At 37.3% G+C, this 25,535-nt stretch overlaps 3 protein-coding genes across 3 annotated transcripts; 2 read left to right on the forward strand and 1 right to left on the reverse strand.

The window, feature by feature from the left end:
* Positions 1-2,266: 2,266 nt before the first annotated feature.
* Positions 2,267-5,661, reverse strand: LOC124444002 (stAR-related lipid transfer protein 7, mitochondrial-like). Its single transcript, XM_046994570.1, has 9 exons — positions 5,113-5,661; positions 3,849-4,003; positions 3,724-3,773; positions 3,507-3,614; positions 3,302-3,346; positions 3,137-3,174; positions 2,917-3,016; positions 2,682-2,766; positions 2,267-2,592 (listed from the first exon to the last, which is right to left on the reverse strand). Exons 2-9 carry the CDS (start codon positions 3,979-3,981, stop codon positions 2,507-2,509), a joined length of 645 nt encoding a protein of 214 aa, XP_046850526.1. The 5' UTR covers positions 3,982-4,003; positions 5,113-5,661; the 3' UTR covers positions 2,267-2,506.
* Positions 5,662-6,115: 454 nt separating this feature from the next.
* LOC124444529 (metal transporter CNNM2-like) lies at positions 6,116-10,203 on the forward strand. The gene is made up of 4 exons (XM_046995150.1): positions 6,116-7,589; positions 7,996-8,124; positions 8,498-8,710; positions 9,661-10,203. Exons 1-4 carry the CDS (start codon positions 6,116-6,118, stop codon positions 9,993-9,995), a joined length of 2,151 nt encoding a protein of 716 aa, XP_046851106.1. The 3' UTR covers positions 9,996-10,203.
* Positions 10,204-10,638: 435 nt separating this feature from the next.
* Positions 10,639-25,477, forward strand: LOC124443719 (catenin alpha-2-like). The gene is made up of 27 exons (XM_046994228.1): positions 10,639-10,882; positions 12,042-12,228; positions 12,632-12,798; positions 13,073-13,192; positions 13,272-13,365; positions 13,694-13,863; positions 14,826-15,029; positions 15,120-15,209; positions 15,345-15,497; positions 15,827-15,919; positions 16,085-16,241; positions 16,550-16,750; positions 17,400-17,503; positions 18,156-18,203; positions 18,277-18,391; positions 19,350-19,607; positions 19,672-19,872; positions 20,706-20,969; positions 21,441-21,659; positions 21,765-21,886; positions 22,173-22,354; positions 22,431-22,479; positions 22,907-22,963; positions 23,616-23,750; positions 23,959-24,051; positions 24,132-24,155; positions 24,886-25,477. Exons 1-27 carry the CDS (start codon positions 10,757-10,759, stop codon positions 25,060-25,062), a joined length of 3,810 nt encoding a protein of 1,269 aa, XP_046850184.1. The 5' UTR covers positions 10,639-10,756; the 3' UTR covers positions 25,063-25,477.
* The last annotated feature ends 58 nt before the right edge of the window (positions 25,478-25,535 follow it).

Raw genomic sequence — 25,535 nt, forward strand, 5'->3', positions numbered from 1 at the left:
CAAAAGAATTTCTTTGAATCCGAAAAGTGTGCTGTTTAATCGCAAAATTACTCGAGAAGAGAAATTACTTTCTAGATTGAATCATTAAAATATTTTAAGGTGAAAAGAAATTTACAATCCAAAATTAATCAAAGGTTGAAAGGGAGGTTCAATTTAGAAGATACAAATTGCTTGGCTTAATAATGTTACCTTTTGTAGAAACTATTATAAATGTTTAGATAATCCCTTTTTTCCATAAAGCCCATGGATGCTTTGACGTTCATGATGAGAAAGTTATATTGTGTAAGGATCGAGGCTCTCTTTCATCACGAGAGAGTTATGAGAAAGTTACATTGTAAAACGTAACTAGTAAAAAACGTATAAACTTGCTTAAAGTTGGTTGAATTATAAGTCAAAAGGGCAGAAGTTGTTTGAACCTTAGCAGTATCCTCGGATGTTCTAGTTTCTTTTATGAGAAGAATTCTTGTAAAGAAAAAAGACAAATTTTGAAAACAAAAAACCCCGTGTTCGGTCCATGCCTCCCGATACCCGAGATAGTTTAGCACAAGAGCGTCGCATGTTAGTTAAGGGAACCAGATAATCTTGTTTTCCATGAAGTCCACGGATGGGTTGCTTGTGATACATGAGAAACAGTAAATGAGAGAACTAAATCAGAAAGATATAAAGCAATAAAAATTGTATAAAACATGTTTTAAGTTATCTTGAATTGTAAGTGTCATAAAATGGGACAGTTTCAGAAGAATTTAATTTGAAGCATTATTTGGTTTATTTTATTTTAAAAAGATAAAATTCGAAAGCAAAAAACCCCGTTTTCGGTCCATGCTTCCCGATACCTTCTTAAGCCGAGGCACTAGAACGCCGCATGTTAACGTTTCGGTAGGAGATTTCGGCCCCTCCACGCTATCCTACTTGGGAGATGCAATAGCAAGCTTCCGCCCATCAGACCCCGAGATCACCTGCGATAGGCTTTGCTCGGGGTACGCAGGGAGAGTGCGGTCGCCACCAAAGTGTGGGCCCCTAAGCCACTGCATACATATCGCACCCAGCTTCCACTGCTAGTTGACATCTACTACATGAAGTTTTAGCTTTATATATATATACAAAAATTCAAAGGCTTACGAAAGTTGTGGTATTATCAAAGTCACTAGTGCGCATGCTCAGATTATTTCTTTGATATTTTGCGACGAAGTGAGCTGATTGCCACAAATGTAGTGCAAGTACTTATAGTTAGTCGTTGCCATGACTATGAACAATTAGTCGAGTGGACTGCGCATGCTCGAGCGCATGCGCAGATGGTTTTTTTTATTAAATTGGTATTAAACATGCTATATACTTTAAAATTGGTGCCAATAGATGCAGTTGGTCGTTGCAATGACCATGAACTTGGACAGCTGGTCCAGTTGACTGCGCATGCTCGAGCTTACTGCGCATGCGCAGATGATTTGTCTGAAGATTAGATATTTGAGCGAGCTAATTACTCTATAATTGGTACTAGTGCATACATTTGGTCGTTGCCATGACCGTAAACTTGGATATTTGTAAATTGTAACTTCCACCATTGAAAGAAAATCAAGCTTGACAAAGGAGAAACAACGACACCAGGTTGAAGATAGCTTGATGAAATTGATCGTAGTTGAAGTACCTCGCGCATGCTCGAGAGTTATGGATGAGGACTCGTGGACCAATGAAAACACGAATGATTTTAAGCATGTTGTTAACAATAAAAGCTCTAGCAAGGACGATGTTCCAATACAAAAACAATCTCCTGAAGATATGTTCAAAAGAAATATCAATGAACCACGTATACGGTTTAAAAACTCGTTGGCTCATGTGATATATTGTAGTTGGAGCTGTTCATGATGTTGCTGAAGATATGTAAAAATAACTATCGGCGTCTTTCGTTTAAGATGAGGAAACTTTCGATTGTTGTATGTGCTGATGCATGTGTAACTAAACATGAAAAAAAGGTGAACAATTTTCGTTTAGCTCAATAAATATATAAAACGTCCATATCTTGAGAACAAAAAGAGATATGAATAAACTGTTTTAGAAAATCTCCACTGTCATTGTAAGAGTTCTTTTGAATGAAAATATTACTTAAATAGTAAAATTTGTGTTTTACTGGGCCTTTAAGAAAAGACACGTTTCATCTTCTGCTGAGATAACGCGGGAACTTTAGGTTACAAGGCAAACGATGCAAAATCAAGAGCTGCGATGAAGAATTGCATGACATTAGCGAGTAAGAAGGATGATTGGTTAAACAATGTCATGTGACAAATTCTAATGTTCTCACAAAGATTACTTTAAGTTAGAGAGATATTTTCTAAAGTTAAGGACGAAATAAGTTGACATTCATATAGATAATTTAAATTTTGCCTTCGTTACATGAAGTGCTCACAAGCAGTACTGAAATTACGCAATCGTCAATATGAAAGTACTGCTATTAAAACGCGACGTATATTTTATGAGTTCACGTTAAATTTAGAATGGAAAATACACATCACTTTTAGTACGTTATACTGTCATCTATATTGTCTTTCATCGCAATATTAGCAGCTGCATCGTGAAGAGTCTTCAAGAAATCTGGAACGGCTGTAATTAGAATAAAAAAACATTAGCTGATCAGCAGTGTATGACAAAGAAGCAGATTCGCTTGCATTTGACGTATCCGAGATTCTCACCTGATCCAGTAATCATGTTTACGCAGAATTTCGGAACATTCACACGAGAATCATCGTGATAAGTAAAAACGAAGTCGAAACCATTCTGAAAAAGAAAAATTTTTTTGACCATATCCGACATAGAATCACCTTTCATATAAATCGAGGTTAACCGCTTGAATTTCATCAAGAAGTGAAACCTCAGAAACAAAATTGTGCAACGCAAATTAAATTGGAAGACGTTATCAATGCCTACCTCTTGAAATGTTGTATGTGGTCGTACAAGCATCTGGGAAGCATAGTCTTTGACGCGAATGTAATCGTCACTTTCCGGGCAATCATCGTGACTCAACGTTCTGTAATACGAACAATAAACACCGATTACAATGGTCTGTTCTATGGTGTCCTCCACAATAGCTCACCCCCCCGGGTAATGACATCGAATAAAACAGGAGGGTGGCAAATGACTGTCTCACCTTGACATTATAACCATTGTATTTGATTTTACATCAACCTGCAACAGATGAATATGTATGGGTACTTGTCATACTGCACTTTGTTTTTGGTTTAACTTTCAACTTTTTACACCAAAGAAACAAAACATGAAAAAGAAAGATCTTGGTGGTAGGTTGAAATGATACCTTCGCTCTGCGGACGATTACGTAATCGCGACTCTTCAGAGGGTACTAAAGTAGAATGTAAAAGTTACATGATGAAACATTGGAGTTCTCTTATATGGCTGACAGACGTGGAAACTTTAATGGTCATTGTGAAAGTTCAATGGTCGTTGTGGAAGTTTAATGGTCATTGTGGAAGTTCAATGCCTTGTACATGGAAGCAACTTACAGGAAACTTTGTGGCCCAATGAACAACCTCGCTGCCACATTTTGACCTGTCAATGATGTCCAATGAGATCACGTATTTATCCCAAGATTTCCTGTATTGTAGATCGAGCTGAAGGAAAAGAATGCAAAGATTTACCATCTTGAGGTACATTTGTAGATCTAACTATATCTGATTACTGATCGCACAGAAATGTTATTGTTTAAGAAGAAATTGTTACTTGAGTATTGAAGAAAGCTTCAGATGAAATATCTTTGAATGTTCCAAACACTAAAAATAATTTTAGCAAACAGTTACGTCAAACTTAATGAATAAATAATGCTACAAAGACAGTTGACCATATACCTTTATACTCATATAAACCCTTGACATCCAGATATCTTCTCCATACAACCAAATCTTTTTGCTGCAGAAACCTCTCCCATTCTATCTCTGTCTTATGTTCGTTTTGTTGCAAAAGCCACTGGTTCTTTCGCATGTGTTTTATGTCTTTCAAACAACTAAAACAAATATGAAACTAGGCTGGTTGTACAGTTGAACCTCCAAGGCCAATTGGCGTGTGGTGAATATTTTAGATGCATACAAAGGATAAAAATTCGAACATATTTATACACAATCAGTGGTTTCAAAATGGTTTGAATACGTAAAATGGATATTAATGTTTCCTATGTAATTTTGTTCTTGATCAAAAATGACGATGGAAGAGAAGAAAGAAGTTGGTGTTATTCTACCAGTCTCTACCTTATTTTGTCAAATTCAGATAGCATGAGCTGCAACTTATCTTATGAATGTGTCAATCAACCTCTGTTTAATTTTAACCATAAGTATGAATGTATGAATATTATATAATAAAAAAGACGCCAACAGAATCATCTGTTTCTCATCAAATGCAAGGTTCTGCACAAGAAAAGGTTTGTAGGGGAGGGGGAATATGTAACACCCTGAGTTGATCACTTACAAAATAAATTGTACTTCCATCTTCTGAACATTGACAATACACACTAATTGGGGCAGACTTATGCAACACCCTGTCACTGTAAACAACAATCAGGCTAAATTAGAATTAGGGATAGCATTAGGGTTATGGTCAGGCATGTAGGTTGTACAAGTATGCTGCAGGGTATTCTTAAATCGCTCTGTAATAGGTTTACTTTCATGCAGTATTTTGGGATCCTACATTGGATCTTTAGTTTTCACAATTATAGTTGATTATTTTATATAATTTCAATTTTGGATTTTGTAGTGAAAATAAGTGTAGTGCAGTGGTTAGTGTGGCAGACCAAGGTGATACGAGAAGGTTCGAATCCTGGACACAGTCTCAAAATTTTTTCGAATATGATAGACATATTTTCTTTATCAATATCAATAAAATTGTTCATTTCTATCAATGCAAAGCTTTGAAATACAACAATCATCTCTGGTTGGGAGTAGTTATGTTCAGGTAGGTTTTATTTGAGTTTTTAATACGTAAATAGTTGATGTTGGAACTACAACCGTGAAAACTAAAGATCGCATGTTGGATCTTAATTACTGCGTTACTTATAACGACAAGGTAATGACAACAAAACCTTTCTCTTAAGCCGGTGAATGCAAGTTCTCAGGGCTGTACCTGTTTAATTCGGCATCTGAGATAGCGTACTGCTCAAAATATCTGTCAGTTTCCTCGCAAGTGTTCACGTCAACGTTCTCCCAAATGAAAACAGCTCAGCCTTATCTTCGCACTCGTTATTCTCGTAAATATCTGTGAAGGAGTGTGTCAAACGTCCACCATGTTTCGTTCCTGAATGCGCAGGTTGGCGAATGTCATTGTCAGTTGTTATCATGGAAAAATCATCGAAGCTCAAGTTTGAAAGTTTAGAGTAAGTGCTCGTCTCGATTCTTAACGTTTTTAAGTTGGAACTAAGCCGCGAGATTTTCTGAACTATCCTGTATGATGTCAGACCCTCTTTAAAGTTCTCGTTTTGACTTGTTATTCTCGCAGCTGTGAGCAGTTGGGACGTCTTTGCCAGTATATAAGGACACGTCGAAGACATCCTGACTCCATAGAGTAAAAAAAGGTGCTTTAGTTTGTAAAAAGGCACGAAAAATACCCAATTTCTGTCACATATTGCTCATGAGTCATAGCCACAGCCAGCCATATCAAATTACGCAAGAATGGTTATCTACACGGAAAAGACTGGGAACAAATAATAATTAATGATTAACATTCCTTTTGTTTTTTTTTACATTTGCCCTGATACTAAGAATTTTGATAAAAAAAAGTCACAAAATATTATTAGTTGAGCATTAATAAAGGCAACTAGTCGCAAACCTTCAAATATGCTTGCAATTTTGCGTGTCATCCTCATTGCATTGTCCAATCTTTTTGTGTGTAACTGGCATATAGATAACTCCAGAGTTGTAGATGAAGCCATCTAGGATTGTCGATAAATCTGCTGGAATCTATTATCTTCAGTGAAGGACCATGTATTGGGACTATGCACTGGGAAGGAATGAATATTGTCAAGTGGGTGGGCCAAAGAGACGACTGACCGGGGTTATGTCCCCCCCCCCCCGCCAATAAATCACGTGAAAACTGATGGATTAAAAATTAAAATTCATTGTCAAATTAGATGGCCGAAATTAACAATACACATCAGTTTTCTTTCGGATTGTTTACAGTGTATCTTTTGTTAATAACAGATGGGGTTCGTATCGCCAGTTGCCTTCAAACAAGACCGGACCTTATCGCTGTTTATCCACGCACAACTGACTCGAATACAAAAATATCTAGCGGTTGTGTGACGATACTTGTAAAGACCAATGCAATACTGTATCTTGTCGGATTAAATTTTTCACGAAACAACTCCATATTTTTTACCACAACTCGGGCAAAGAATGGAGACCGTTGTGATGAGTCGTTTGCAAGGCAGGACTCTCATGTTTTGTCCCAAGTCGGATCGCAAATTTACAAGATAGATGTTTCTTTAAGCGCCACTGGAAAGCATTATATTTGTTTCCGTGATGATGTATCGGGTGTATGGTACCATGGAGGTTCTGGTGAAACTGTCACAATTGACGTTGTATCACACACTAAACTACCAATATGGTTAAATGTTTGTTTACTCATTTTGCTTTTGGTGATGTCAGGCCTGTTTTCCGGTTTAAATTTAGGACTTATGGCCCTAGATCCTACAGAACTGAAGGTTGTTTTGAACTGTGGAAGTCCTAGGGAGCAACACTATGCAAAGAAAATATTACCTGTGCGACAGCATGGCAATTACCTCTTATGCACACTCCTTTTAGGAAATGTCATGGTAAACAGCTCGTTGACTATTTTGCTTGATACTTTAGTTGGAAGTGGTGTAATTGCTGTAGTTGCATCGACTGTCGGTATTGTTTTGTTTGGCGAGATTGTACCACAAAGCATTTGTTCAAGGCACGGTCTTGCCATTGGATCAAGAACGTTGCTCCTGACTAAACTATTCATGCTATTAACCTTTCCCGCCTCATACCCCATTAGCAAGATTTTAGACTTTATCCTCGGAGAGGAACTGGGTACAATATACAATAGGAAGCAACTGCTCGAGATGATCAAAGTGACGGCTGAACATAATGATTTAGCTGGTGATGAAATGAACATAATTTCGGGTGTCTTGAACTACAAGGCAAAAGTTGTTGAAGAAATAATGACTAAAATTGACTCGTGTTTCATGTTGGAAATGGATTGCAACTTGGATTTTACTACCGTGACAGCAATTATGGAGTCAGGCCACAGCCGCATTCCAGTTTACTGCAAAGAAAGGCACAATATTGTTGGCTTGTTGTTTGTGAAAGATCTTGCATTTGTTGATCCAGATGATTGCATACCATTGAAGACGGTGATAAAGTTTTACAGCCGCCCGGTGAATTTTGTTTGGAATGACACAAACCTGGGTGAGCTTTTAGATAGCTTTAAAGAAAAGCACTCCCACATTGCAATTGTTCAAAAAGTTAACAGTGAGGGCCCAGGCGATCCTTTTTATGAGGCAATCGGTTTGGTTACATTGGAAGACGTTATAGAAGAGATGATTCAGTCAGAAATTGTTGACGAGACAGACAAGTATGGTGAGTGTTTTAAACTTTATGTAACTAGAACCAAAATTGCTCAGTGACAAAGGTAGCCAGTCCTGAAGATTTTTTTTGGGGGGTATAATATTTTGGGGGACATGCTTACTTTGGACAATAGTGATTTCCCATGTTTCTGGGGAGATCATCTACATAGTCAACTAACTGTCTCCCTCCTTGTAATATCTTCTCAAATTTCATCTTCTAATGAGGCAGTCCTTCCACCAATTAGAGAAGGGGGAAAGTGGTTGCCCTTGGTTACTTGTTGCTTTGTGCTGTCTGTTGTTTTCCTAACTACTTCGGCATTGCTACATTCAATAAGAACTGATTAAAATTCTATGCACTATTTACAACATGCTACATACCACGAGATATTTGTCTCAAAACAAGTTTATTGTGTTTTTAGTTGACAACACAACATTTGCTGCAAATACTCAACGACCATTGACTGGACACTTCAACATCTTTGTGAGTGATGAAAAGACGACACTCTCGCCGCAGTTGCAACTTGCATCATTTCAATATTTATCAACAGGTGAAGCAACGCTTATGACAATTTATCATTGACTAAATTTCAGCTCGGATGCCACTCTAGGTTGACCATAGGGATTTGCGGGGAGGGGGGGAGGGGCTCTCGTGGTCCCACCCTATAACTGTGTGCAAATTTATACTTTCAATATAAAAAATCACTAGAAACCTTCATGGGAAAGTATAGTATTTCACTTCAAGAAAACTATCCCTTCAGTGACTAATTTGAACTAGAGCCAGGCCTCCACGACCCTTGACATTACCACAATGCATTCTGCAATTAAAATTGCCCTACTGCTTGACGGTTTGATTTCAACATGTTGACGTTCTTCGAGATGTTAAACTAGAAGGTTAAATTTCTTGATTTTTCTCATTTGAAGCCGTTGATGCATTCAGTGAAGACAGAATCACGCCAAATATTTTAAAGCAGTTGCTCAAACGCGAAGATGTCGTCATGGAAATCAAAACCAAGGACGCTGAGAAAGAATCTTTGATTCTCTACGAGAAAGGCAAAGTTGTCGATTATTTCATAATGATTATTCATGGCAATGTCGAAGTCAATGTTGGTATGGAAAAATTCACTTTCAGTCAAGGTGAGAAATTGATAGGGGAAGCAACAAAATGAAATATGAAGTTTAGTTTGCGTTCAATGTAAAAGATTGTAAAATGGATGTCGATTGTCGATTCCGGATTCCAGATCGTGGATTCCGGATCCCAGATCGTGGATTTCGGATCCCAGATCGCGGATTTCTGATCTCATCAGGTCAACTGTCCACATTATCACGTTGATTTGGGATACCATGACTTATCCCTGTACTCTAAAATCTCACTCACTCTCACGGTGTAGGGCTTCAAAATCAATTCTAATTATATGAAGTTTGTATTTTCGCTCTACTGATTTCTTGATTTGAAATAATTTAGCGAAAATCTTGGCATTGATGGGGAAATGAATTTGCCATTGATTAGTGGAAGTGCAATTTCTGCGTTGCACTCACTAAATGTGAGGGAGCTGCATCAGTATCTACGTACCTCAATGATCATGCTATATGATCGCTTTTGAAGTACTATAGATTTTCCATTCCAGAATCTAAGTTTTCTGATGTTGGATTTTTTACAATGCATAAGGCGATTCTTCTTCGGACAATACAAAACTATCTTTGTGTTAGACACGACAGTTATGGATGTTGTGTAATGTCTTGAAATTTTGTACTTGACTGTTTTCCTAGTTGTAAATCTTTTCTTTCTGGCTTTCGCATGCTTTATGTTGCTTTTCCACCCCAAAACACGTCCTTGTACTGTGAATTAGCACATTGCAGTCAGTGTTAAGTTGGAGATGGTGTTCAATGCCAAGAGAAGAGCCAAACAGATCGTTCTTAAAGACACAGCTGATGACGCAAAGTCACTTGCTTTGTTTAGTAATAAAATCGAACCGTTCATGGCTTTCTTTAGAACGGTCTTTTGGGTTCTAATTTTTATGTTGATAATTCGACTCCCTAGCATCTCACTAGCAACAATTATCTGTTGTTCTTTAATTTTTTCGCAGGCGCATTTTCGTATTATGGTCAAGATGCACTCGGGGGGAAAGGCCGTGCTTACGTACCAGACTATACCGTAGCTGTCACAGAAGACTGTCTTCTTCTCAAAGTAACAAGTTCGATGTACAAGCAAGCTTTGATATCAACAAAATTCAAACTTGAGACGTTGGATAAAAATGATCTGAAGCATAATTTACTTATGATTTCTAACGGTGAACACGATAGTAGTTATGACGATGAGGAAGACACCAATTCAACTTCTACGGACCCGTTTACAACGCCTGGGGCGACGCCCTTGTTACCCAGAGCTGTTGAAACGAAATCGACTCATGAAAGAGTTTGATTACTCGGCCAGTGGGGAAGGATAGTTTTGTTTCAAAAAAGTTTCCATGATTAAATTGCTGTTCGTTATGTTCGTTTTGTTAGTCGCTCGCAACATTTGTACACAGCCTGAAGACTTTGTGAATATAGATTTCTAGTCAAAAATTATGGATTATTAATGAAATGTAAAAATCACGTAGAGAATAAGTAAAAGCTGATAGCTTAGAAAAGTTTATTAGTTTGACTGTTTTGTTTTGTTTTTTTCTGTTTTCATGATTTGTATCAAAAGTATCAACTAAATCATTTAAAAACTCACAACGTAAATAGATTGTTTCTACATGACAAAACATGTTTCTTAGCTCACTTTACACATTCCAAAAACTACTCATTATACAGTGGAATGTTTCTTCGAAATTCCATTTGGCTTTTACATGAGTCCGCCTGGACTGACCAACCTTAGTCCTGGCGATGATTGTTGCAAACTAACATTACTAGAATATAACCACCGTTTTAGAGATGCACTTGTTTGAACGAAAACGTCAAATTACGAAATCTGCGTCGTTTGTCTTTTTGTTTACATTTTTGTAGTGTCTATTTGGAAAAATTGGTGAATATTTACATATTTGAAGAATAGTGTTCCGGAACAATTCTCACAAGAGACCCCACGTGATCTTCAAATGCCTGAGACACTTTCTGACGACGTACATTATGAAAGGAGAATGTTCTGAAGTGGCTCAAAATAAGTTGAATTCTTGAACGAATTTTATTTGAACTTTAGTCAATATGGCTAGCCAACGGACGGTGCGTTATGAGTACCAAGTTGAACACGGCAAAGCTAAAATGGACCCGAAACGAATTGAGATTCTCACTCATTCTGTCGAGAAAGCACTCGAACCACTTGTTCAGCAAGTAAGTTTGGAAATGAAAGGAACTTTGAGTCATGTTTGTGGTCGTTTAACATCGTGCTCTGTTTAATATATACTGTTATATTATTTGAGTGTGTGTATACTTCGCTGTTGTAGTTTCAAGTTCACGGGAAAATGAGAAAATAACATATTCGCCTTCGCTTTCATATTTTTCTCACGAGTAGAAGATATGACCAATTACAAATTGGGAAATTCATACATTTTGCTCGAGAGAACGCTCTTATTGCCTTTCTCATTTCTAAATTTTCGTTGCAATTAATTTGCGAAGCGAACGCCCATGAGTATTATTTAATGTTTTGAAATGATTGAAATTGCCTTGTGCCTAATGCATTAAGCCATTTGTAAACCATCCTTTTGTCCGTTCGAAGTGTCTGACGTTCGTAAATTATGTTAGTTTTATTTGACGTTGTCGAAGGTCATTTTTTTATCAAAAAACCGAAGGGATTGCGTTTAACGTTTTACAAACGGTCAAGTTTGAATACATGCCAGGATTTCGACCGCAAACCGGGCGAATGAAAACGTTACCAATTAAGAGAATTAGTTATAATTGTGACTCCTCAGGTTGCCATGGCATTTACGATGGCCCAGCATTTTTGGTATTACCTACATACCGAATTTCAATATAAAACAAAAGCCATGCCCCATTTTATTTCCTTTTTTATGGTTATTCATTGTGAGCTGGAATTGGGTTGGTTGTGCTTGACATTTCACATCATATATACCTGAAAGGCTGAAAGTTGTACTTTGTGTATACTACATTTGTGTTTAAAGCCTGTTGCTGTTTTCTTCACTTCACTTTCTATAAACTGGAAAAGTCGTATGAAATATTAGTGACAGGCAATTTGTAATCACAATTGATCTCAACAGAAACTAATGAAGTTGAATATCAAATGTGCTTAAGTATATCAATATGGACTTGGATTTTGACATTTTAACACTGATTAAATGCCATTTGAAGCGCTGTCTTCTAATGCAGTATTTGTTTGTGTGACCAATATACGCTTGATTATTTACATCAGATGTTGAAAAATTAAAATAGTTTTTATTATGCTGTAAAATTGTATCTGACATACATCAAGTAGGTCATAGGAAAATGTTTACTGTCATACTTTGAGATGAAAATGTTTTTCAACTTTTGCAAGGTGACCACGCTGGTTAACCGTTACAAATCTTTACGTAAGTCTGGCAAGAGCAAAACTGCCCATCAGTTGGTACAAGAAATAAATGTCGCTATAGATCGGTTGATTCATGTTGGTCATGATATTGCTAAAAATTCTCCCGATATTGCTGATGAAATGTTGCAAACATGTCATGATACCAAGAAAGCTGGTAACTAAAAAGTTATTGTAAAGTCATTTCTATCTTTTCTGTCCATATTGGTTATTTGTATTTTATTTTGTTGAGCCTTTCCGTGTACACAATTATCAACATGTTCTTAAATTCTACACGTAAATGTAGAAAATTTAAACTATTACCATAAATTAATCTGAACAAAGACACCTTGCAAACGTAAATTAACGTTATAAACCAAGACAATCAAAACTGTAATATTAAATTGGTTTTGAAGGAAAAGTGAAATATTGCAGTTTTAATTGTCTTGTGAACTTAAATTCAAGTTATAAAAAAAGTTGACAAGATGATCCTTTTTGGATTGTTTTATTTTGTATTTAATTGAATTGTTGTCTGGTCAAAATTTATTAACTCATTACTATTCTTACTTTCTAATATTAAGGTGAGGTAATGAGCATTGATGCAAAGACTTTCGCAAATGATCCTCATTCCAATGAGAAACGTAACAACATGATCAAATCAGCAAGAGCATTACTCACTGCGGTGACACGATTATTATGCATTGCTGATATGGCGGATGTCTACCGTCTGCTTGCTGCTCTCAAAGTGGTAAGTTGCCCCTTTCTCAACTTGGTATAGAGCTGCCATCTGTTTTCTTGAATGTTTCTTCCTAAGGGGACCCTGAAGTTTGTGCCCCATTTATTAAATTTGCCACACCATCCCAAGTTAACCCCCCCCTCCCTTAACTGGGTTTTAAACACTGTTCTTTGAACACAGAATGAGTTGCTTTTACTGCAATTTTTTTCTTTGCTAGCTCAGTGCATCATATCCTAGGTAGCTGCAATGTAAACCTCATCACACTAATTTCAAATAAACTTATTAGGTCGAAGAGAAGTTGGAAGAATTTGAAAGAGTTAAAGACCCACATGAATTGATTGCCACATTCGAAAGTCTTGGTGTTGATTTAATGAGTCTAGCAAAGCTATCTGGTGCCAGACAAGCTGTAAGTACATTGGATCTCTTACATGATTGCTTGTTGATTGCCTTCTTACATGATTTTCTAAATTCACCTCCATTTGAAGGATCTGAAAGACCCTCGACGAAAAGAAGACATTGCTTCTGCCAGAGTCGTGCTGAAAGATGCCACCAAAATGCTTCTCTCTTCATCAAGGGTATGTCACTCTTTATGCAGTGAATTTAACTGTTTAAGTAAGTAAATGATTGATTATTTTGCTGTGGCCTGGGGAAAAATGTTTTGGGGGCCAGTCCTATGGCTCTGTTTACTCTCATTATTCCTATGATTGGGTTGTTCTCTGAGCAAGCTGTGAGCCTGAGGCAAGTTATTCTTATTGCCATCCCCTATGGGAGGACCAGATTGTAATATCTGGAACTTAACACAATTGAAAGTAAATGGTTTGAACCCAGGATTATATTACATGTATCACAATTTAGAGTCCTAGGACATGTTGACTGACATAGGTGTATGTCAAATTACATTTGTCACATGTACAACATCCAGATGTTCAATCAGCAAGATTCAACAGGGACTATGTTTTGAAACAGATGGGTGAAGCACTTCAAACTATCTCTGTTTCAGCTCAGGCGACGGGAAAAAGTGAACCCAGTCCCCTTGAGGCACCTGGAGCTTTGGCTGGAGCTTTGGATAACTTTGATGTATGTTACCCAGTTTTAATAATTATTTTTTATGGAATAGTTAGCATGTAGGAATATTTCAAGCCCTTTAATTATTACCTGGGAGTGGTTTCATCAAGTAAGTAAGGTCTATTCAATGGATAGTAACTTTTTTAAATGGGTTTTAAATTCAAACATTTTCCGATAGGGAAAAAGTTGCGATTTGATGTGGACAATCATTGACATGCAAAGTTAGTTCTATGATATCATAAAACCGCTTTTTTAACACTTTTGAAAGAAATCGCTGTTCATTCAATGGATAATTCTTTCGTGCTTCAGACAACCTTCTCCTGTAATTTGAGTATCGCATTAAATTCAATCAGCGTATTCGTTAACATGTTGTATGACAATTTTAAACCAATCACATCATGGCACTCCGATATCACGTGTTTATGTACCATCTAAGACATTGCATTACTTTTTCCGAAGCCAGGTCTTTGTGTATATCAGCTCGAAACACTGTTTTTCTTTTTCCTTTCAAATTTTTCTCGTATAACATTCTCTTTTATTCGCTTTTATTCTCTTATATTTTTAAACAGATCCAATTGTTGTTGCTTTTCTTGTTCGGATAAAATCCAAAACGATCGTTTCCCTCTTAATACACTTCACGACAAATCATTCATCAACACAACAAGCATCATCATGTTTAAAATGTAAATCGTCCAGGTTAGTAAAGTCCTGAGAAGAACTGTTGGTGTTGATGTTGACTGACGTTTCGACAACCTTAGCGGTAGTCATCTTCTGAGTCAAGTGGAATGTCGAAACGTCAGTCAACATCAACGCCAACAGTTCTTTTCAGGACTCTACTAACTTGGACGACCTTCATCTGCAAACATGGAACGATACTCCCGGGTTCAAACCATTCACTTTAAACAGCATCATCACAAGTTAAATAGTTACAGTGAAAACCACCATTTCCCTGATTGACTTACTTCATTTCCCAGGCGAGTCTTGTCATGGACCCGGCCGCCTTTCTCGAAAGACGAACTCAATTGAGAATTGAAGAACAAACTGAAAGGATTTTATCCGGAGCGCGAAGATTATCCGACTTACCAACGACACGTCCAACAACGAAGGAAAGGTTACTCGAAGAATGCGTCAAAGTTCACACGGCCCTACAAGAACTTGTTTCTATATACATACATTATGTAAGGCTAAAATCATGCCGTTTACGTTGCTGGAAATGAAATTGATGGTCTCGTCTCGCCTTTATTTGTTTTGTTTTTCTTTTTGTACAGGCCGAGACAAAACAGACACCGACACCGAACGATGAACTTAATGAGTCCATTGATAGCATGGCCGACAAAACTCAAGATCTACGACGTCAGGTTTGTATCTTTATTCGCCAATCTGTAAAACGTGTAAAATTTATGTAAAAGTGTGTTGACTACAGCCGTAAACATCATGCGTCAACACTCAACAGACATACATGGCTTTCTTATTGTCAGAAATTTATGTTTTAGATGCGTGTTGCCGTGGCTGATCATATCTCGGATACCTTTCTCGACACTCTTGTACCGCTGATGTTGCTTGTTGACGCTGCCAAAGATGGTAATCAACGTGGGGTCGAGGAATGCGCCATTGTGTTCAGCGAAGGAGCTGCGAAACTGGAAGAGGTACAGAGTTATAGCATACAGTATATGTTATTTCAACCGTTTAGTCGTAATGAAAAGTAAGATAGTCTATCCACCTTGCGAAATGTATACTCACCACCAGTACGTGGCCTTTTAAGTACGCGTGCAAGATAAAGGAAGAAACTATTGGAGCACTCCGGGAAAAAAACCCAGTATAAACAAACCAGGAGGGAGAGGGGAGATAAAACGCGCACATATACCCAATCTCGCTTGCTCTGTGTACTTATGTGTACTTGCATTGACTAACATATTTTCAAAATTGCAACAGGTTAACGTTAATGAAAAAAAACCATTTTATTGTGTCACTTCAGGTCGCCAATCTCGCTTGCTCTGTGTCTAATAATGCTGAGGGAGTTAAACTTGTTCGAGTGATCACCAAGAAAATTCACAATTTATGTCCACAGGTTGGTAAAAAACTATATATTTGTTGTTGTGTCTGTGTAGGTCTTACGAAAAAGTTTGCATTCAAATATATTATGACACATTGTACTATTCAGCCCCAGTCTTCTTGTACTCGCACACCGCTTTTTTTGCCTAGCTTTTTGCGAGTAAAGTTGCCTCACTTTTAGGTGATAAATGCAGCCCGCACGTTGGCAGCCCGTCCACGTAGTCGCACGGCACGCGCCAATATCGACACATTCAAAGCGACTTGGGAAAGTCAAGTTCATCTTCTGGTTGAAGCTGTGGATGAGATCACGGAGATTGACGAATTTCTAACTGTTTCAGGTATGAACACATTGATCACCTCACCTGCTTAATACACTAATGATTTATCATGGTGTATTCTTAGTGCATGTTTGTGTTTGTTGTGTTATGTTTTGTGTTGTGTCATTTTGCTCAATTAAGTCTAGTGACTGTCGTCGATCCTATTGAGTTCAACGTAGTAAGAAAGATTACCTAGACACAAAATGTACAACAGTATTAGCCAGTTTCCTAGCATGTGTTTAGCTTCAAACTTTACCACAACATTCCTTTCCTACTAATGTGCTGTTTACAGTTGCTGTTTAAGTATTTAATTGTTTTTTTTTTGATAGAAAATCATATTGGAGAGGACGTTGAATCCTGTATCAAGGCGACAAAGGAGAGAGATGTGGAGACACTGGATAGGACTGCTGGTCTCATTCGTGGGCGCACGGAGCGCGTTGCTGCAGTGGTATTGGCTGAAATGGAAAATTTCGAGCAAGGACCGTATACTGAAAATGTACAGAAGACTGTGAAATCACTCGAGGAAGACAGTAAGTGTTTTCCAACTTTCACATATGTTCGATTAACGCTGGGTAAAATCTGCTACTGGCATGTAACTCTGGTTGGATATGTGTAGCTCTGCTGCGATATTTGTAGCTCTGGTTGGATATGTGTAGCTCTGCTGGGATATTTGTAGCTCTGGTTGGATATGTGTAGCTCTGGTGGGATATGTGTAGCTCTGGTGGGATATGTGTAGCTCTGGTGGGATATGTGTAGCTCTGGTGGGATATGTGTAGCTCTGCTGGGATATGTGTAGCTCTGCTGGGATATGTAATCGATAGGTTCGAGTTTTTGACTATTTGATTACAAATGGCTAAATGAACAAATAATTGCCTGCACAAGTTGTATTTCCGTTAATTAGCACAAAACAAAGCGCGTTAATAACTTAACACTTCTGTTTGTTGTTTAAATTGGAGTTGAACGAATACATTCAAATAGCAAAGTTTCATCTTTCAGTGCAACTATGTAATATCCGTTGGAATCGTTATTATTCCAAATCATGAATTGGATTGCGAGTGTGCAGTTGATAAGTTCATTGTTAAATCGCTCTATCGTCTGTCTTTTATAATGACCACAAGGTCTGTAATAACTATTGAAAAGAATTTAAAACTAATTATTGCTTATATTTATAACTTACAGTTATTCCAAGATTTTCCGAAGTCGTCGATTCAACTGTGGAAACTTTGAACCGAAATCCTCGCGAGAAAATTGACGAGGAAGCTGTTGTTCAGGCATCGCAACTCGTAAGTAAACATCATGTCTGGTCTGGCGAAGTGTTCACCAAATTTTCACCGAACTTCATGTTGTTACATCTTGCTACATGTTTAATGCATTTAAAGTGCACACGACACGAAAGTTGTGCTATTTAGATTATATTTTCATTTAACATAACGTTCAAATAGATAGCGTTTCTTCTAAAACAGTTTATTCGTATGACACTTCGTTCTCAAGATATTGTAGTTTGTGTCGTTAATGTACGCTTTGCAAAATTTGTGACGTCACATTGCATCATGAAAATTTGAAATTTTGAGGTATATTTGCTGATTTGTTACGTCAGTGGAGCGGAGTTCCCTTCGTTGTGAAGAATTGATCGCATGAAAACTGCCCAATCATATCAACCAAAAGTTGCAAGGAAACTAGCGGATGTCTGAAAGTGTGCTGCGATCTATTATGCAGAATGACGTCACGAGTTGTATGAGTCGGACTTATTCAAAAAACTTTGATTTCTTAGGAATGAACTCTAGAAAGTGCAGTGTCATTTTAAAGTTCTGTTCAATGAAAATATAATTTAAAATGTCACACGCACTTAAAGTTAAACTGTTCGTTTTCCTATCACCGTAGCTATTACATGAATGGGATTATTATGAAGACTGTAAGAATTTGATTATTATATAGGTTTACGATGCAATAAGAGATGTGAGAAAAGCAGTTAACGTGAAAACGGTATGAATGTTTTTGCATCGTTTCCTCAAAGGTTTTAGGCTCTTGCTAAGGTTTACGTTCTAATTTGATGTAGAAACGTTACATTAGCGGGTTGGAAACGAATATCGATCCAATTTACACGGCCCAGGTTCAACAAGAATTGACTGTCGCTAAAGAAGAGGCCGCCTATGAACAAATACAAGCTGCAGGTAAAAGTGTTTAAGGTAGAAACAGTGTTTTAAAAATTGTTTTAAAGTGAGCAATTGCCATGGTGGAAGGCCAAAATAAACTAGGTGTTCCAACGTTTACTTTTTCATGCCATTATGAACGTCGATTCGATTGATTTTACGTTTTCATTTTGCAGACGTTGACACCTGTAGAGTAGTCTGTCGAAATGAATCCCGTGTTTTAAAACAGTTCTTTTTAGATTTATTGGGTCGGTGTTTTGGTTGTAAACCAGTTCTTTTGCTAGAAGTCTTGCGTTGTTTTGGCCGTCTACCATGGCAATTGCTATTTTTGTAACATTTTGTAGATTTGCCACCACGACAAAGTCTTTATTGAACAGTATTTTATTTCAAAGTCTACTTCATCGGAGACTCGTCCAAGCATATGACCATATTTGAATTAATTTTCCGAAACAAGATTTTGTAAACTCCTCTTTCGCCCTTCACTTTAATCTCGTGACGTTTTTTACGTTCATCTGTGTTGAGCCCTTCAATTGTGGTGTCGTTCTCTGTATTCTGTTACAGCTGTCCTTGAAAAGACACAATTATTGTATTTTCATGATTGAATTGAATTGATTGAATTGTATTTGTTTCTATATTCAAGATCCTCACATCACTTGTATGTTTTTCATTGAAGTCCTGCATTATATGGTCATTAAAAATACACAATACACATTAATATCGTTATCTACTCGCATATGAACACGCACATATACCCAAACATATTACGTGTAATAGTTGCAACTAAAAGTTACGACAATTTCATGAAGTATATGTAATAAAACATATTCGGAAAATTGTAACTAAGTATTACAAGATGAGATAACCCTCTTTCAATTTCATCGAGAATATTACGATTTAAAGGAATAGATTTCAGACTTTTGTGTTTGTGTGTAATAATTCGCATTATGGTTTGACTGTTTTGTAACTTATTTTTTCCAAGGTAAAGTTCATTACGACATCCGGGCATCTGGTGGCGATGACGTAGGTGGTATGGGTGTGGCATCTATCAAGGTGAATGGAGTAGAGTATTGTCACAAGCGAGTTGGACATAACGTGGTCGTGTTGGATCCCGCGGGAGAATTTGTGGCGTCGGAAAATTTCGACACAACAGCGCCAGAAGGTGGCGTTGCCATGGGAAAATTTTTGGATGAATTGCCCGAAGACCATATTGTATTGGTTGCTACCCAGGAAACTACTGGTGCGTTTTATAAACTTCAGCCTTTGTTATTATTATTGTTGTTGTAATGTCGTTAACCGTGTAGGTCCTGGGGTCGAGTACGCTGCTCCCGCCCTTGGAAGACTCGGAGCTCAAGGGCCATTTGATTCCGGTTACCGATCATCTTGGGCGTTTGCTGGATACACGGGACCTGAGCAGAAACCATGGATACACGAGGAGAGTCGACCTGCAGGGCAAGGACCAACGTTGGTGTCGAATCTCATGTTCACACCGGCTCATGAACAGGGTAACAAATTTTTAATATTGCTGCGCTGTGTGTGTGTAGTCAATGGTCTAAAATATCTATTGAAGTTGGTTTTTTGTCCAAAGTTAATCGAAATTCCTTCATTCCTTTACATTAAGATTGAATTTATTCTATACCAGTAAAAAGATTTTGTCAAATTTAGAAATTGTTTTAAAAAGAGAAAATACCACGGCGAATGGTCAAAATAATAACATAATAGTTCTTAAAAGAACTGTTTGAAACCAGAACACTAACCCAAAACGGTTTAAAAACAGTTCTTTTAGAATTGTTGGGTTAGTTCTGGTTTTAAATAGTTCTTTTAAGAACTATTATGTTATTATTTTGAACATTCACCGTGGTATTTGTTCTTTTTTAGAATGATTTTTATACACCAATGGCTTTATTAAATGTTACCATTATAAAAAGTTTATAGACTTGGGCTTTGTTATTTGTTACAACATGAAATGAAACAAATAATCCTTCTAGGTTTATCTAATTTACTTGTTTCATTTTATGGTCAAATAAATAAGTGAGCCTTCCTTGTTTGCCATGAAGCTCATGGATGGTTTGCTTATGATGCATGAAACCCAAAATGTCGACAACGTAAGAATTTATAAACATAAAAGCGGCGGCGTTTGTTTAAAACTATCTCTAATCCTCTGTTTCCTTATTTTATCTGAGACTGCTTTTTTCATGTTGCATAATCAACTTAGAATAGTTTAAACTTGCTCTCTTGGTAATTTGTTGGAGACACCGCATGTTTGAATTATTATAGACGATAATCGAATGTAAATTTATTTCCAGCATTAAGCTTGGGTATAATCATAAAATTATAGGTAAAATCAAGATAGTTCTTCGTGGCGAAGGCTCCGACGACCCTAACAAGTTAGGCTACTGTAGCATAAAAGTAAACGGTGTAGAAAGAAGTATGAAACACCGAGGTCATAACGTTGTCGTCCTCGACGACAGTGGAAACTTCGTCACATCGAAATGTTTCGATACCGGTGATGCATCAAAGAACGAAGGTGTTGAAATGCAACGTTTTCTCGATGGTTTACCGAACGAAAGGATTGTACTCATTGCTACACAAGATACTAAAGGTATGCAGTAGTAACGTAGAGGGAAAATAACTGAAGCCCCTTGAAAGCAGCCGTCTTTTTTAACATTTATACTAAAGAAACGCGAAAGTACGATCGCCTTCACGAAAGCATAAGAACTTTTAAGAGCTTTGCAGCATTTACGTTTTTATTCAAATAAAGGGTTCATACGCGTTTGTATCAACTAACTCAACCTTCCATTCCTTTAAACTCATTGAAAAATATCGTTTTTACAACGTGGTTTAAGACTTGACCTTTTGAGTTAACCGTTATCGAAAATAACTCGTGCGGTGCGGCGACATTTGAGACTCTACTGTTGTTTTCCTAAAACGGTCGTTGTGAAGAATGTTGTTAGCTAGAAGAGAGCACACGTCTGTACTAAATAACAATTATATGAATGCAAGAGCTTAGATAAACTCCGGATTAAATTAGATCAATGTCAAATCCAGATTTACGATCAAAGCTCATTTACAGGTGTTAGTGTTAATGAAGCAAAGGATTCGCTTGGTCGTATCGGTGCTACTGGTAATGTAAATCCTGGACCAGGTGGCTCTTGGGTATTTATGGGATACACGGGACCAGATGCAGTAGATTGGGTCACACAGGAATCGAAGCCTCGATACGAAGGACCCTCGGTATTATCCGACTTTGTTTCTTTACCCGCTGCCGTGAAAGCAGTCGAGGAAGAACCAGGTATTTTGTTTAACGAATTTTTGCATCACTATTAATGAAGAGCTTTGCAGAGATTCTCCGAAATGCGTGTGCAGCACGTTTCAACACGTTTCCTGTTACTTTTAGTTCGTCCGCCTTCGCTTGTCGCCGTCGACGGTTTCGAACTCGCAGCCGAACCCGAACCTGAACCTGAAAATGATAGCGATGATGAAGAAACTGGAACGAGTTTCGCGGAAATGAGTGACAGGGTTCGTGTGCTTTATATTAATCATTACTAAATAATATTTTCATGTCCTTTTCTTTGATAAAAATTTCCCGTTATGGCAGACTGTATTGGTGGGGTGCCCTCTTAAATTAAACCTGCCAACACCTTAATGAAATTGAGACAGTTGTAAGATGGCGCGATGCGTATCGATCTACGTATTTCCATTTTAATATCTACTTACATACGTATAGCTTAGCCATATACCATGATGCATTGCGTTGTGCTTTGTGATTGGGTCAGTTTTTCGATCTTTTTTTTCATAAAACTAGGCAAAAATGAGAGCGATGCCCGCCGAAGATAAGGCGAAAATTGAACAACTGTCAACCGAGCTGCGCTCAGAGAAATCGAGGTTCGAAAATATGTTGTCACAGTGGGATGAATCTGGCAACGAGATTGTTGTTTTGGCTAAGAAGATGTGTGTGATGATGATGGATATGTCGGACTTTACAAGGTACGTTGGTTAATCACGACTTTCCTTATGTCATCTGAGATCAAACAAACGCTGTTTGTTTTTTTTATATTAACAGAGGTACTGGAACATTAAAGACAACCATGGACGTTATAACTGCGGCAAAGGTGAGTGTCGATTCTGAAGCAGATGATTTCCGATTTGTGATTGATATTCTAAAAAAAGTAGAGAAAAATCTGCCTTATATATATGTCAATGTACAACACAGCACAAGAGAAAATTAAAAAAAATAGTCACAATATAATAATGTGACGTCAATGTAATAATTCTGGCCATTTCTATGTCGTGGCATGACCATTGAACTAAAATACATGGAAAGCTACCTGAAGCAAATAATTGAAGCAAAATCTCACAACCAGGCACGGTTTAGCTTCAGAAAATTATTAGGTTTTTCTATTACATGTAGCGATCCATGTATTTTAGTTCATTGGGCATGACTTCAAAGTGCCGGCTTACAACATGTAGAAAATTTATGTTAATTATTCTTCTTGTGGGTGATTCTGACAATATTTTTTTGTTTGCGTTTGGTTGTAGCGTATTGCAAAAGCTGGCGAAAGAATAAATCAATTATCAACAGAAGTTGCTGAAAAGGTGCGTGTGATTTATTTGTTGAGCAAACATAATAGCGAACAACAAGGGCAAATTTTTGCCGCCCGAAATGCTTCATTATGTGACCATTGTACGTCTCTAATGCCGGGCAAATTCTTTCAGTTTATTTTAAACTTAAGTTATTGTGAGAGACAGAAAATTACATTTATATCTCAACAAGATTGGATGTTCTTGTGATGGTATCCAGTGGAACATAAAATCTGTCTTTTAGACACTTTCAATGTTACCCTTTGCGTTTGCCTAATCTGGATATTTAAGCAAACGAAAGAGTGTCTTTCAAAAAAAAACAAAATGAAAGCTTGAGTTTCTTGTAAATATTATAGTGCAGAGACCGGTTGCACGAAGCCTGGATAGCGTTATCCATTGGATAGGAAAAATTTTCAAACTTGTTATCGAACAAATTCGTTATCTTCGAAAAAATATTTTATTTCAGTGATTGCTCAAATTCGAATCTTATATTTTTTGCTTTTTAAAAGGTTTTATAAAAGTTTAAAAAAATTGCTGCCCAATGGATAACGCTATCCAGGCTTCCTGCAACCGGCCCCAAGGGCCGTACTTTTTATTGCTCTCTATTGCATGTATTTGATTTTCGCACTCGCATGTTTTGCATCCAAGTTTCTTTTCCTGACTTTAGTGTCCTCATTCTCAATCGAAGAACGATCTTCTCGCATACATTCAACGCGTCTCTCTTTTTTCACATCAACTCACCATCACCAGTCGAGTGAAAGCTGATATCCAGACAATCAGTGGCGTTGAAGTTGTGTCAGCGGTAAGTCCGTTGTTGTGTCAGCGGTAAGTCCGTTGCCAGCGGAGATATTTGTGACTTTCTTTTACGAAATAAATTTCCCACTTTAGCGGTAGGTGCCAAAGCGTTCAACTTGAAATGAAATATGCAGAGCTATTGTGTCTCCTTTGCTTAATTAATATACTAGCTAACTTCGAGACCATGATTTAAAGTTTCCTTTTCTCTTTATCAGTTGGAAAGTGCAACTTCTCTTATAACAGCTGCGAAAAACTTGATGAATGCTGTTATACTAACAGTCAAAGCTTCTTATGTCGCTTCTACAAAGGTAAGTAAGCAAAAAAATAAGTGATTCGAGTCAACATTGAATTTCATAATCATTAAGATTTGCCATTATTCCGTTTCTAGTTTCGAGGTTCCAACAGATCAGTGGTAAGCTATTAAATCATATTATAAAATAAACACAATAAAACGCGTGCGCTGATTGGCCTAGAGCTGTGTTTGCATTGGCCTGTGCAAAACACATCTGAGCTCAACCAATCTTAACAATCAATCAGTCAAAGAGAATTTGCAAATTGATCATGAATACATTTTAGAGGAAAAATTAAAATGTTTGTCTTTTTCGCATTATTATTTTTAAAAAAAATAAAAGATGTTTTTCGTGTTTGCACTGGCTTATGCAAACCTCTCGAGCATGTGCAAACCTCAACCTTCGGTCTCGGGCTTGCACTGATCTGCTTTCGAGTTCTCCCGAAGATCTCCTCGGTTTGCATAAGCCTGTGCAAACACAGTAAACATCTTTTATTTCTTAAATATCGTGTTTTATTCATGGATAACATGTTTGAATAAAATTTTAAGTAGAGTCATTTTCCAAAAATATGATGTAACGCTATCGTCATGTTTCTCAACGATAGTAAATATTATATTCGCCCATCAAACTTTAGGTTGTTTAACATTAAGATTTTGTCGATGATAGATGTGTATAGATTACTACCAACGATGATCATTACATGTGTAGCTATTTGTGATTGCTGGGGCATAGTTGCTTGACTGCAAGTATCTTGTTAATTGGAATGACCAATTGGATTGAAGAAAAAGAGCAAATAGTGACGTATATGACAAGGTCACGTTTGACGATCTCTAAAATGTTGTTCTTTTTCAGGTCAACTGGACGATGAAAGCGCCCAACATGAAACCGCTGGTCACTCAAAGGAGTTTCGCAGACGATGACTCATCACCTCGTAGGTTAACCAAGTCGACAAGATATAGTGAAGTAAATCCACTAGTCGCTCTCGATCAATTCGACACATCTCGACCAATGAAAAGAACGGATTTCTAGAAACTATTGATTTTATTGGTAAATAATAACTTATATATGGTATCGTATTGACAGGTATGTGTGGGTAATTCAAGGCTGCGATAGATGCACTTTGATTGTATGAAATTTTAGGTAACTTTTAATGACGATTGATGATGGCGGTGGTCCTGAGGGCTCGCCATCATTCAACTCACCTTATTTTGTGTCAAGACTTGCTTGCAGCTAATCATATAGCTGCAGTGTAGGAGTTCTTGTCTGTAAAATGAACCTTAGCACGATGTATTACAGAGGCTGACAGGCTGATATTATTTAACTTACCTGGATAGACGAAGCGTTCTATCCTTTGTTTAAAAAAACACGTATTTTACTTGTAACGATGTCTTGAATTTTCAAATAAAAAAATCCGAAATATTTTTATCCAAATGTAATTTGGATATTTGCTAGCGTCCTGGTTTGTGATGTATACACAGATTATTGAATGATGGGAAAAGTAG

The sequence above is a fragment of the Xenia sp. Carnegie-2017 genome, unplaced genomic scaffold (assembly GCF_021976095.1).
Source record: "Xenia sp. Carnegie-2017 unplaced genomic scaffold, XeniaSp_v1 HiC_scaffold_21, whole genome shotgun sequence".
Taxonomy (NCBI): Eukaryota; Metazoa; Cnidaria; class Anthozoa; order Malacalcyonacea; family Xeniidae; genus Xenia; species Xenia sp. Carnegie-2017.

Bases quoted from the DNA above. Each gene is read 5' to 3' on its own strand.
- LOC124444529 (XM_046995150.1), top strand. From the start codon at position 6,116: ATGGCCGAAATTAACAATACACATCAGTTTTCTTTCGGATTGTTTACA. The intron at 7,590-7,995 runs GTGAGTGTTTTA...TTGTGTTTTTAG, and splicing joins TGACGAGACAGACAAGTATG to TTGACAACACAACATTTGCT. The intron at 8,711-9,660 runs GTGAGAAATTGA...ATTTTTTCGCAG, and splicing joins AAAATTCACTTTCAGTCAAG to GCGCATTTTCGTATTATGGT.
- LOC124443719 (XM_046994228.1), top strand. From the start codon at position 10,757: ATGGCTAGCCAACGGACGGTGCGTTATGAGTACCAAGTTGAACACGGC. The intron at 10,883-12,041 runs GTAAGTTTGGAA...AACTTTTGCAAG, and splicing joins TCGAACCACTTGTTCAGCAA to GTGACCACGCTGGTTAACCG. The intron at 16,242-16,549 runs GTATGAACACAT...TTTTTTTGATAG, and splicing joins CGAATTTCTAACTGTTTCAG to AAAATCATATTGGAGAGGAC.
- LOC124444002 (XM_046994570.1), bottom strand. From the start codon at position 3,981: ATGCGAAAGAACCAGTGGCTTTTGCAACAAAACGAACATAAGACAGAG. The intron at 3,615-3,723 runs GTAACAATTTCT...CTTTTCCTTCAG, and splicing joins AAGCTTTCTTCAATACTCAA to CTCGATCTACAATACAGGAA. The intron at 3,017-3,136 runs GTGAGACAGTCA...TTCGTATTACAG, and splicing joins ACAATGGTTATAATGTCAAG to AACGTTGAGTCACGATGATT.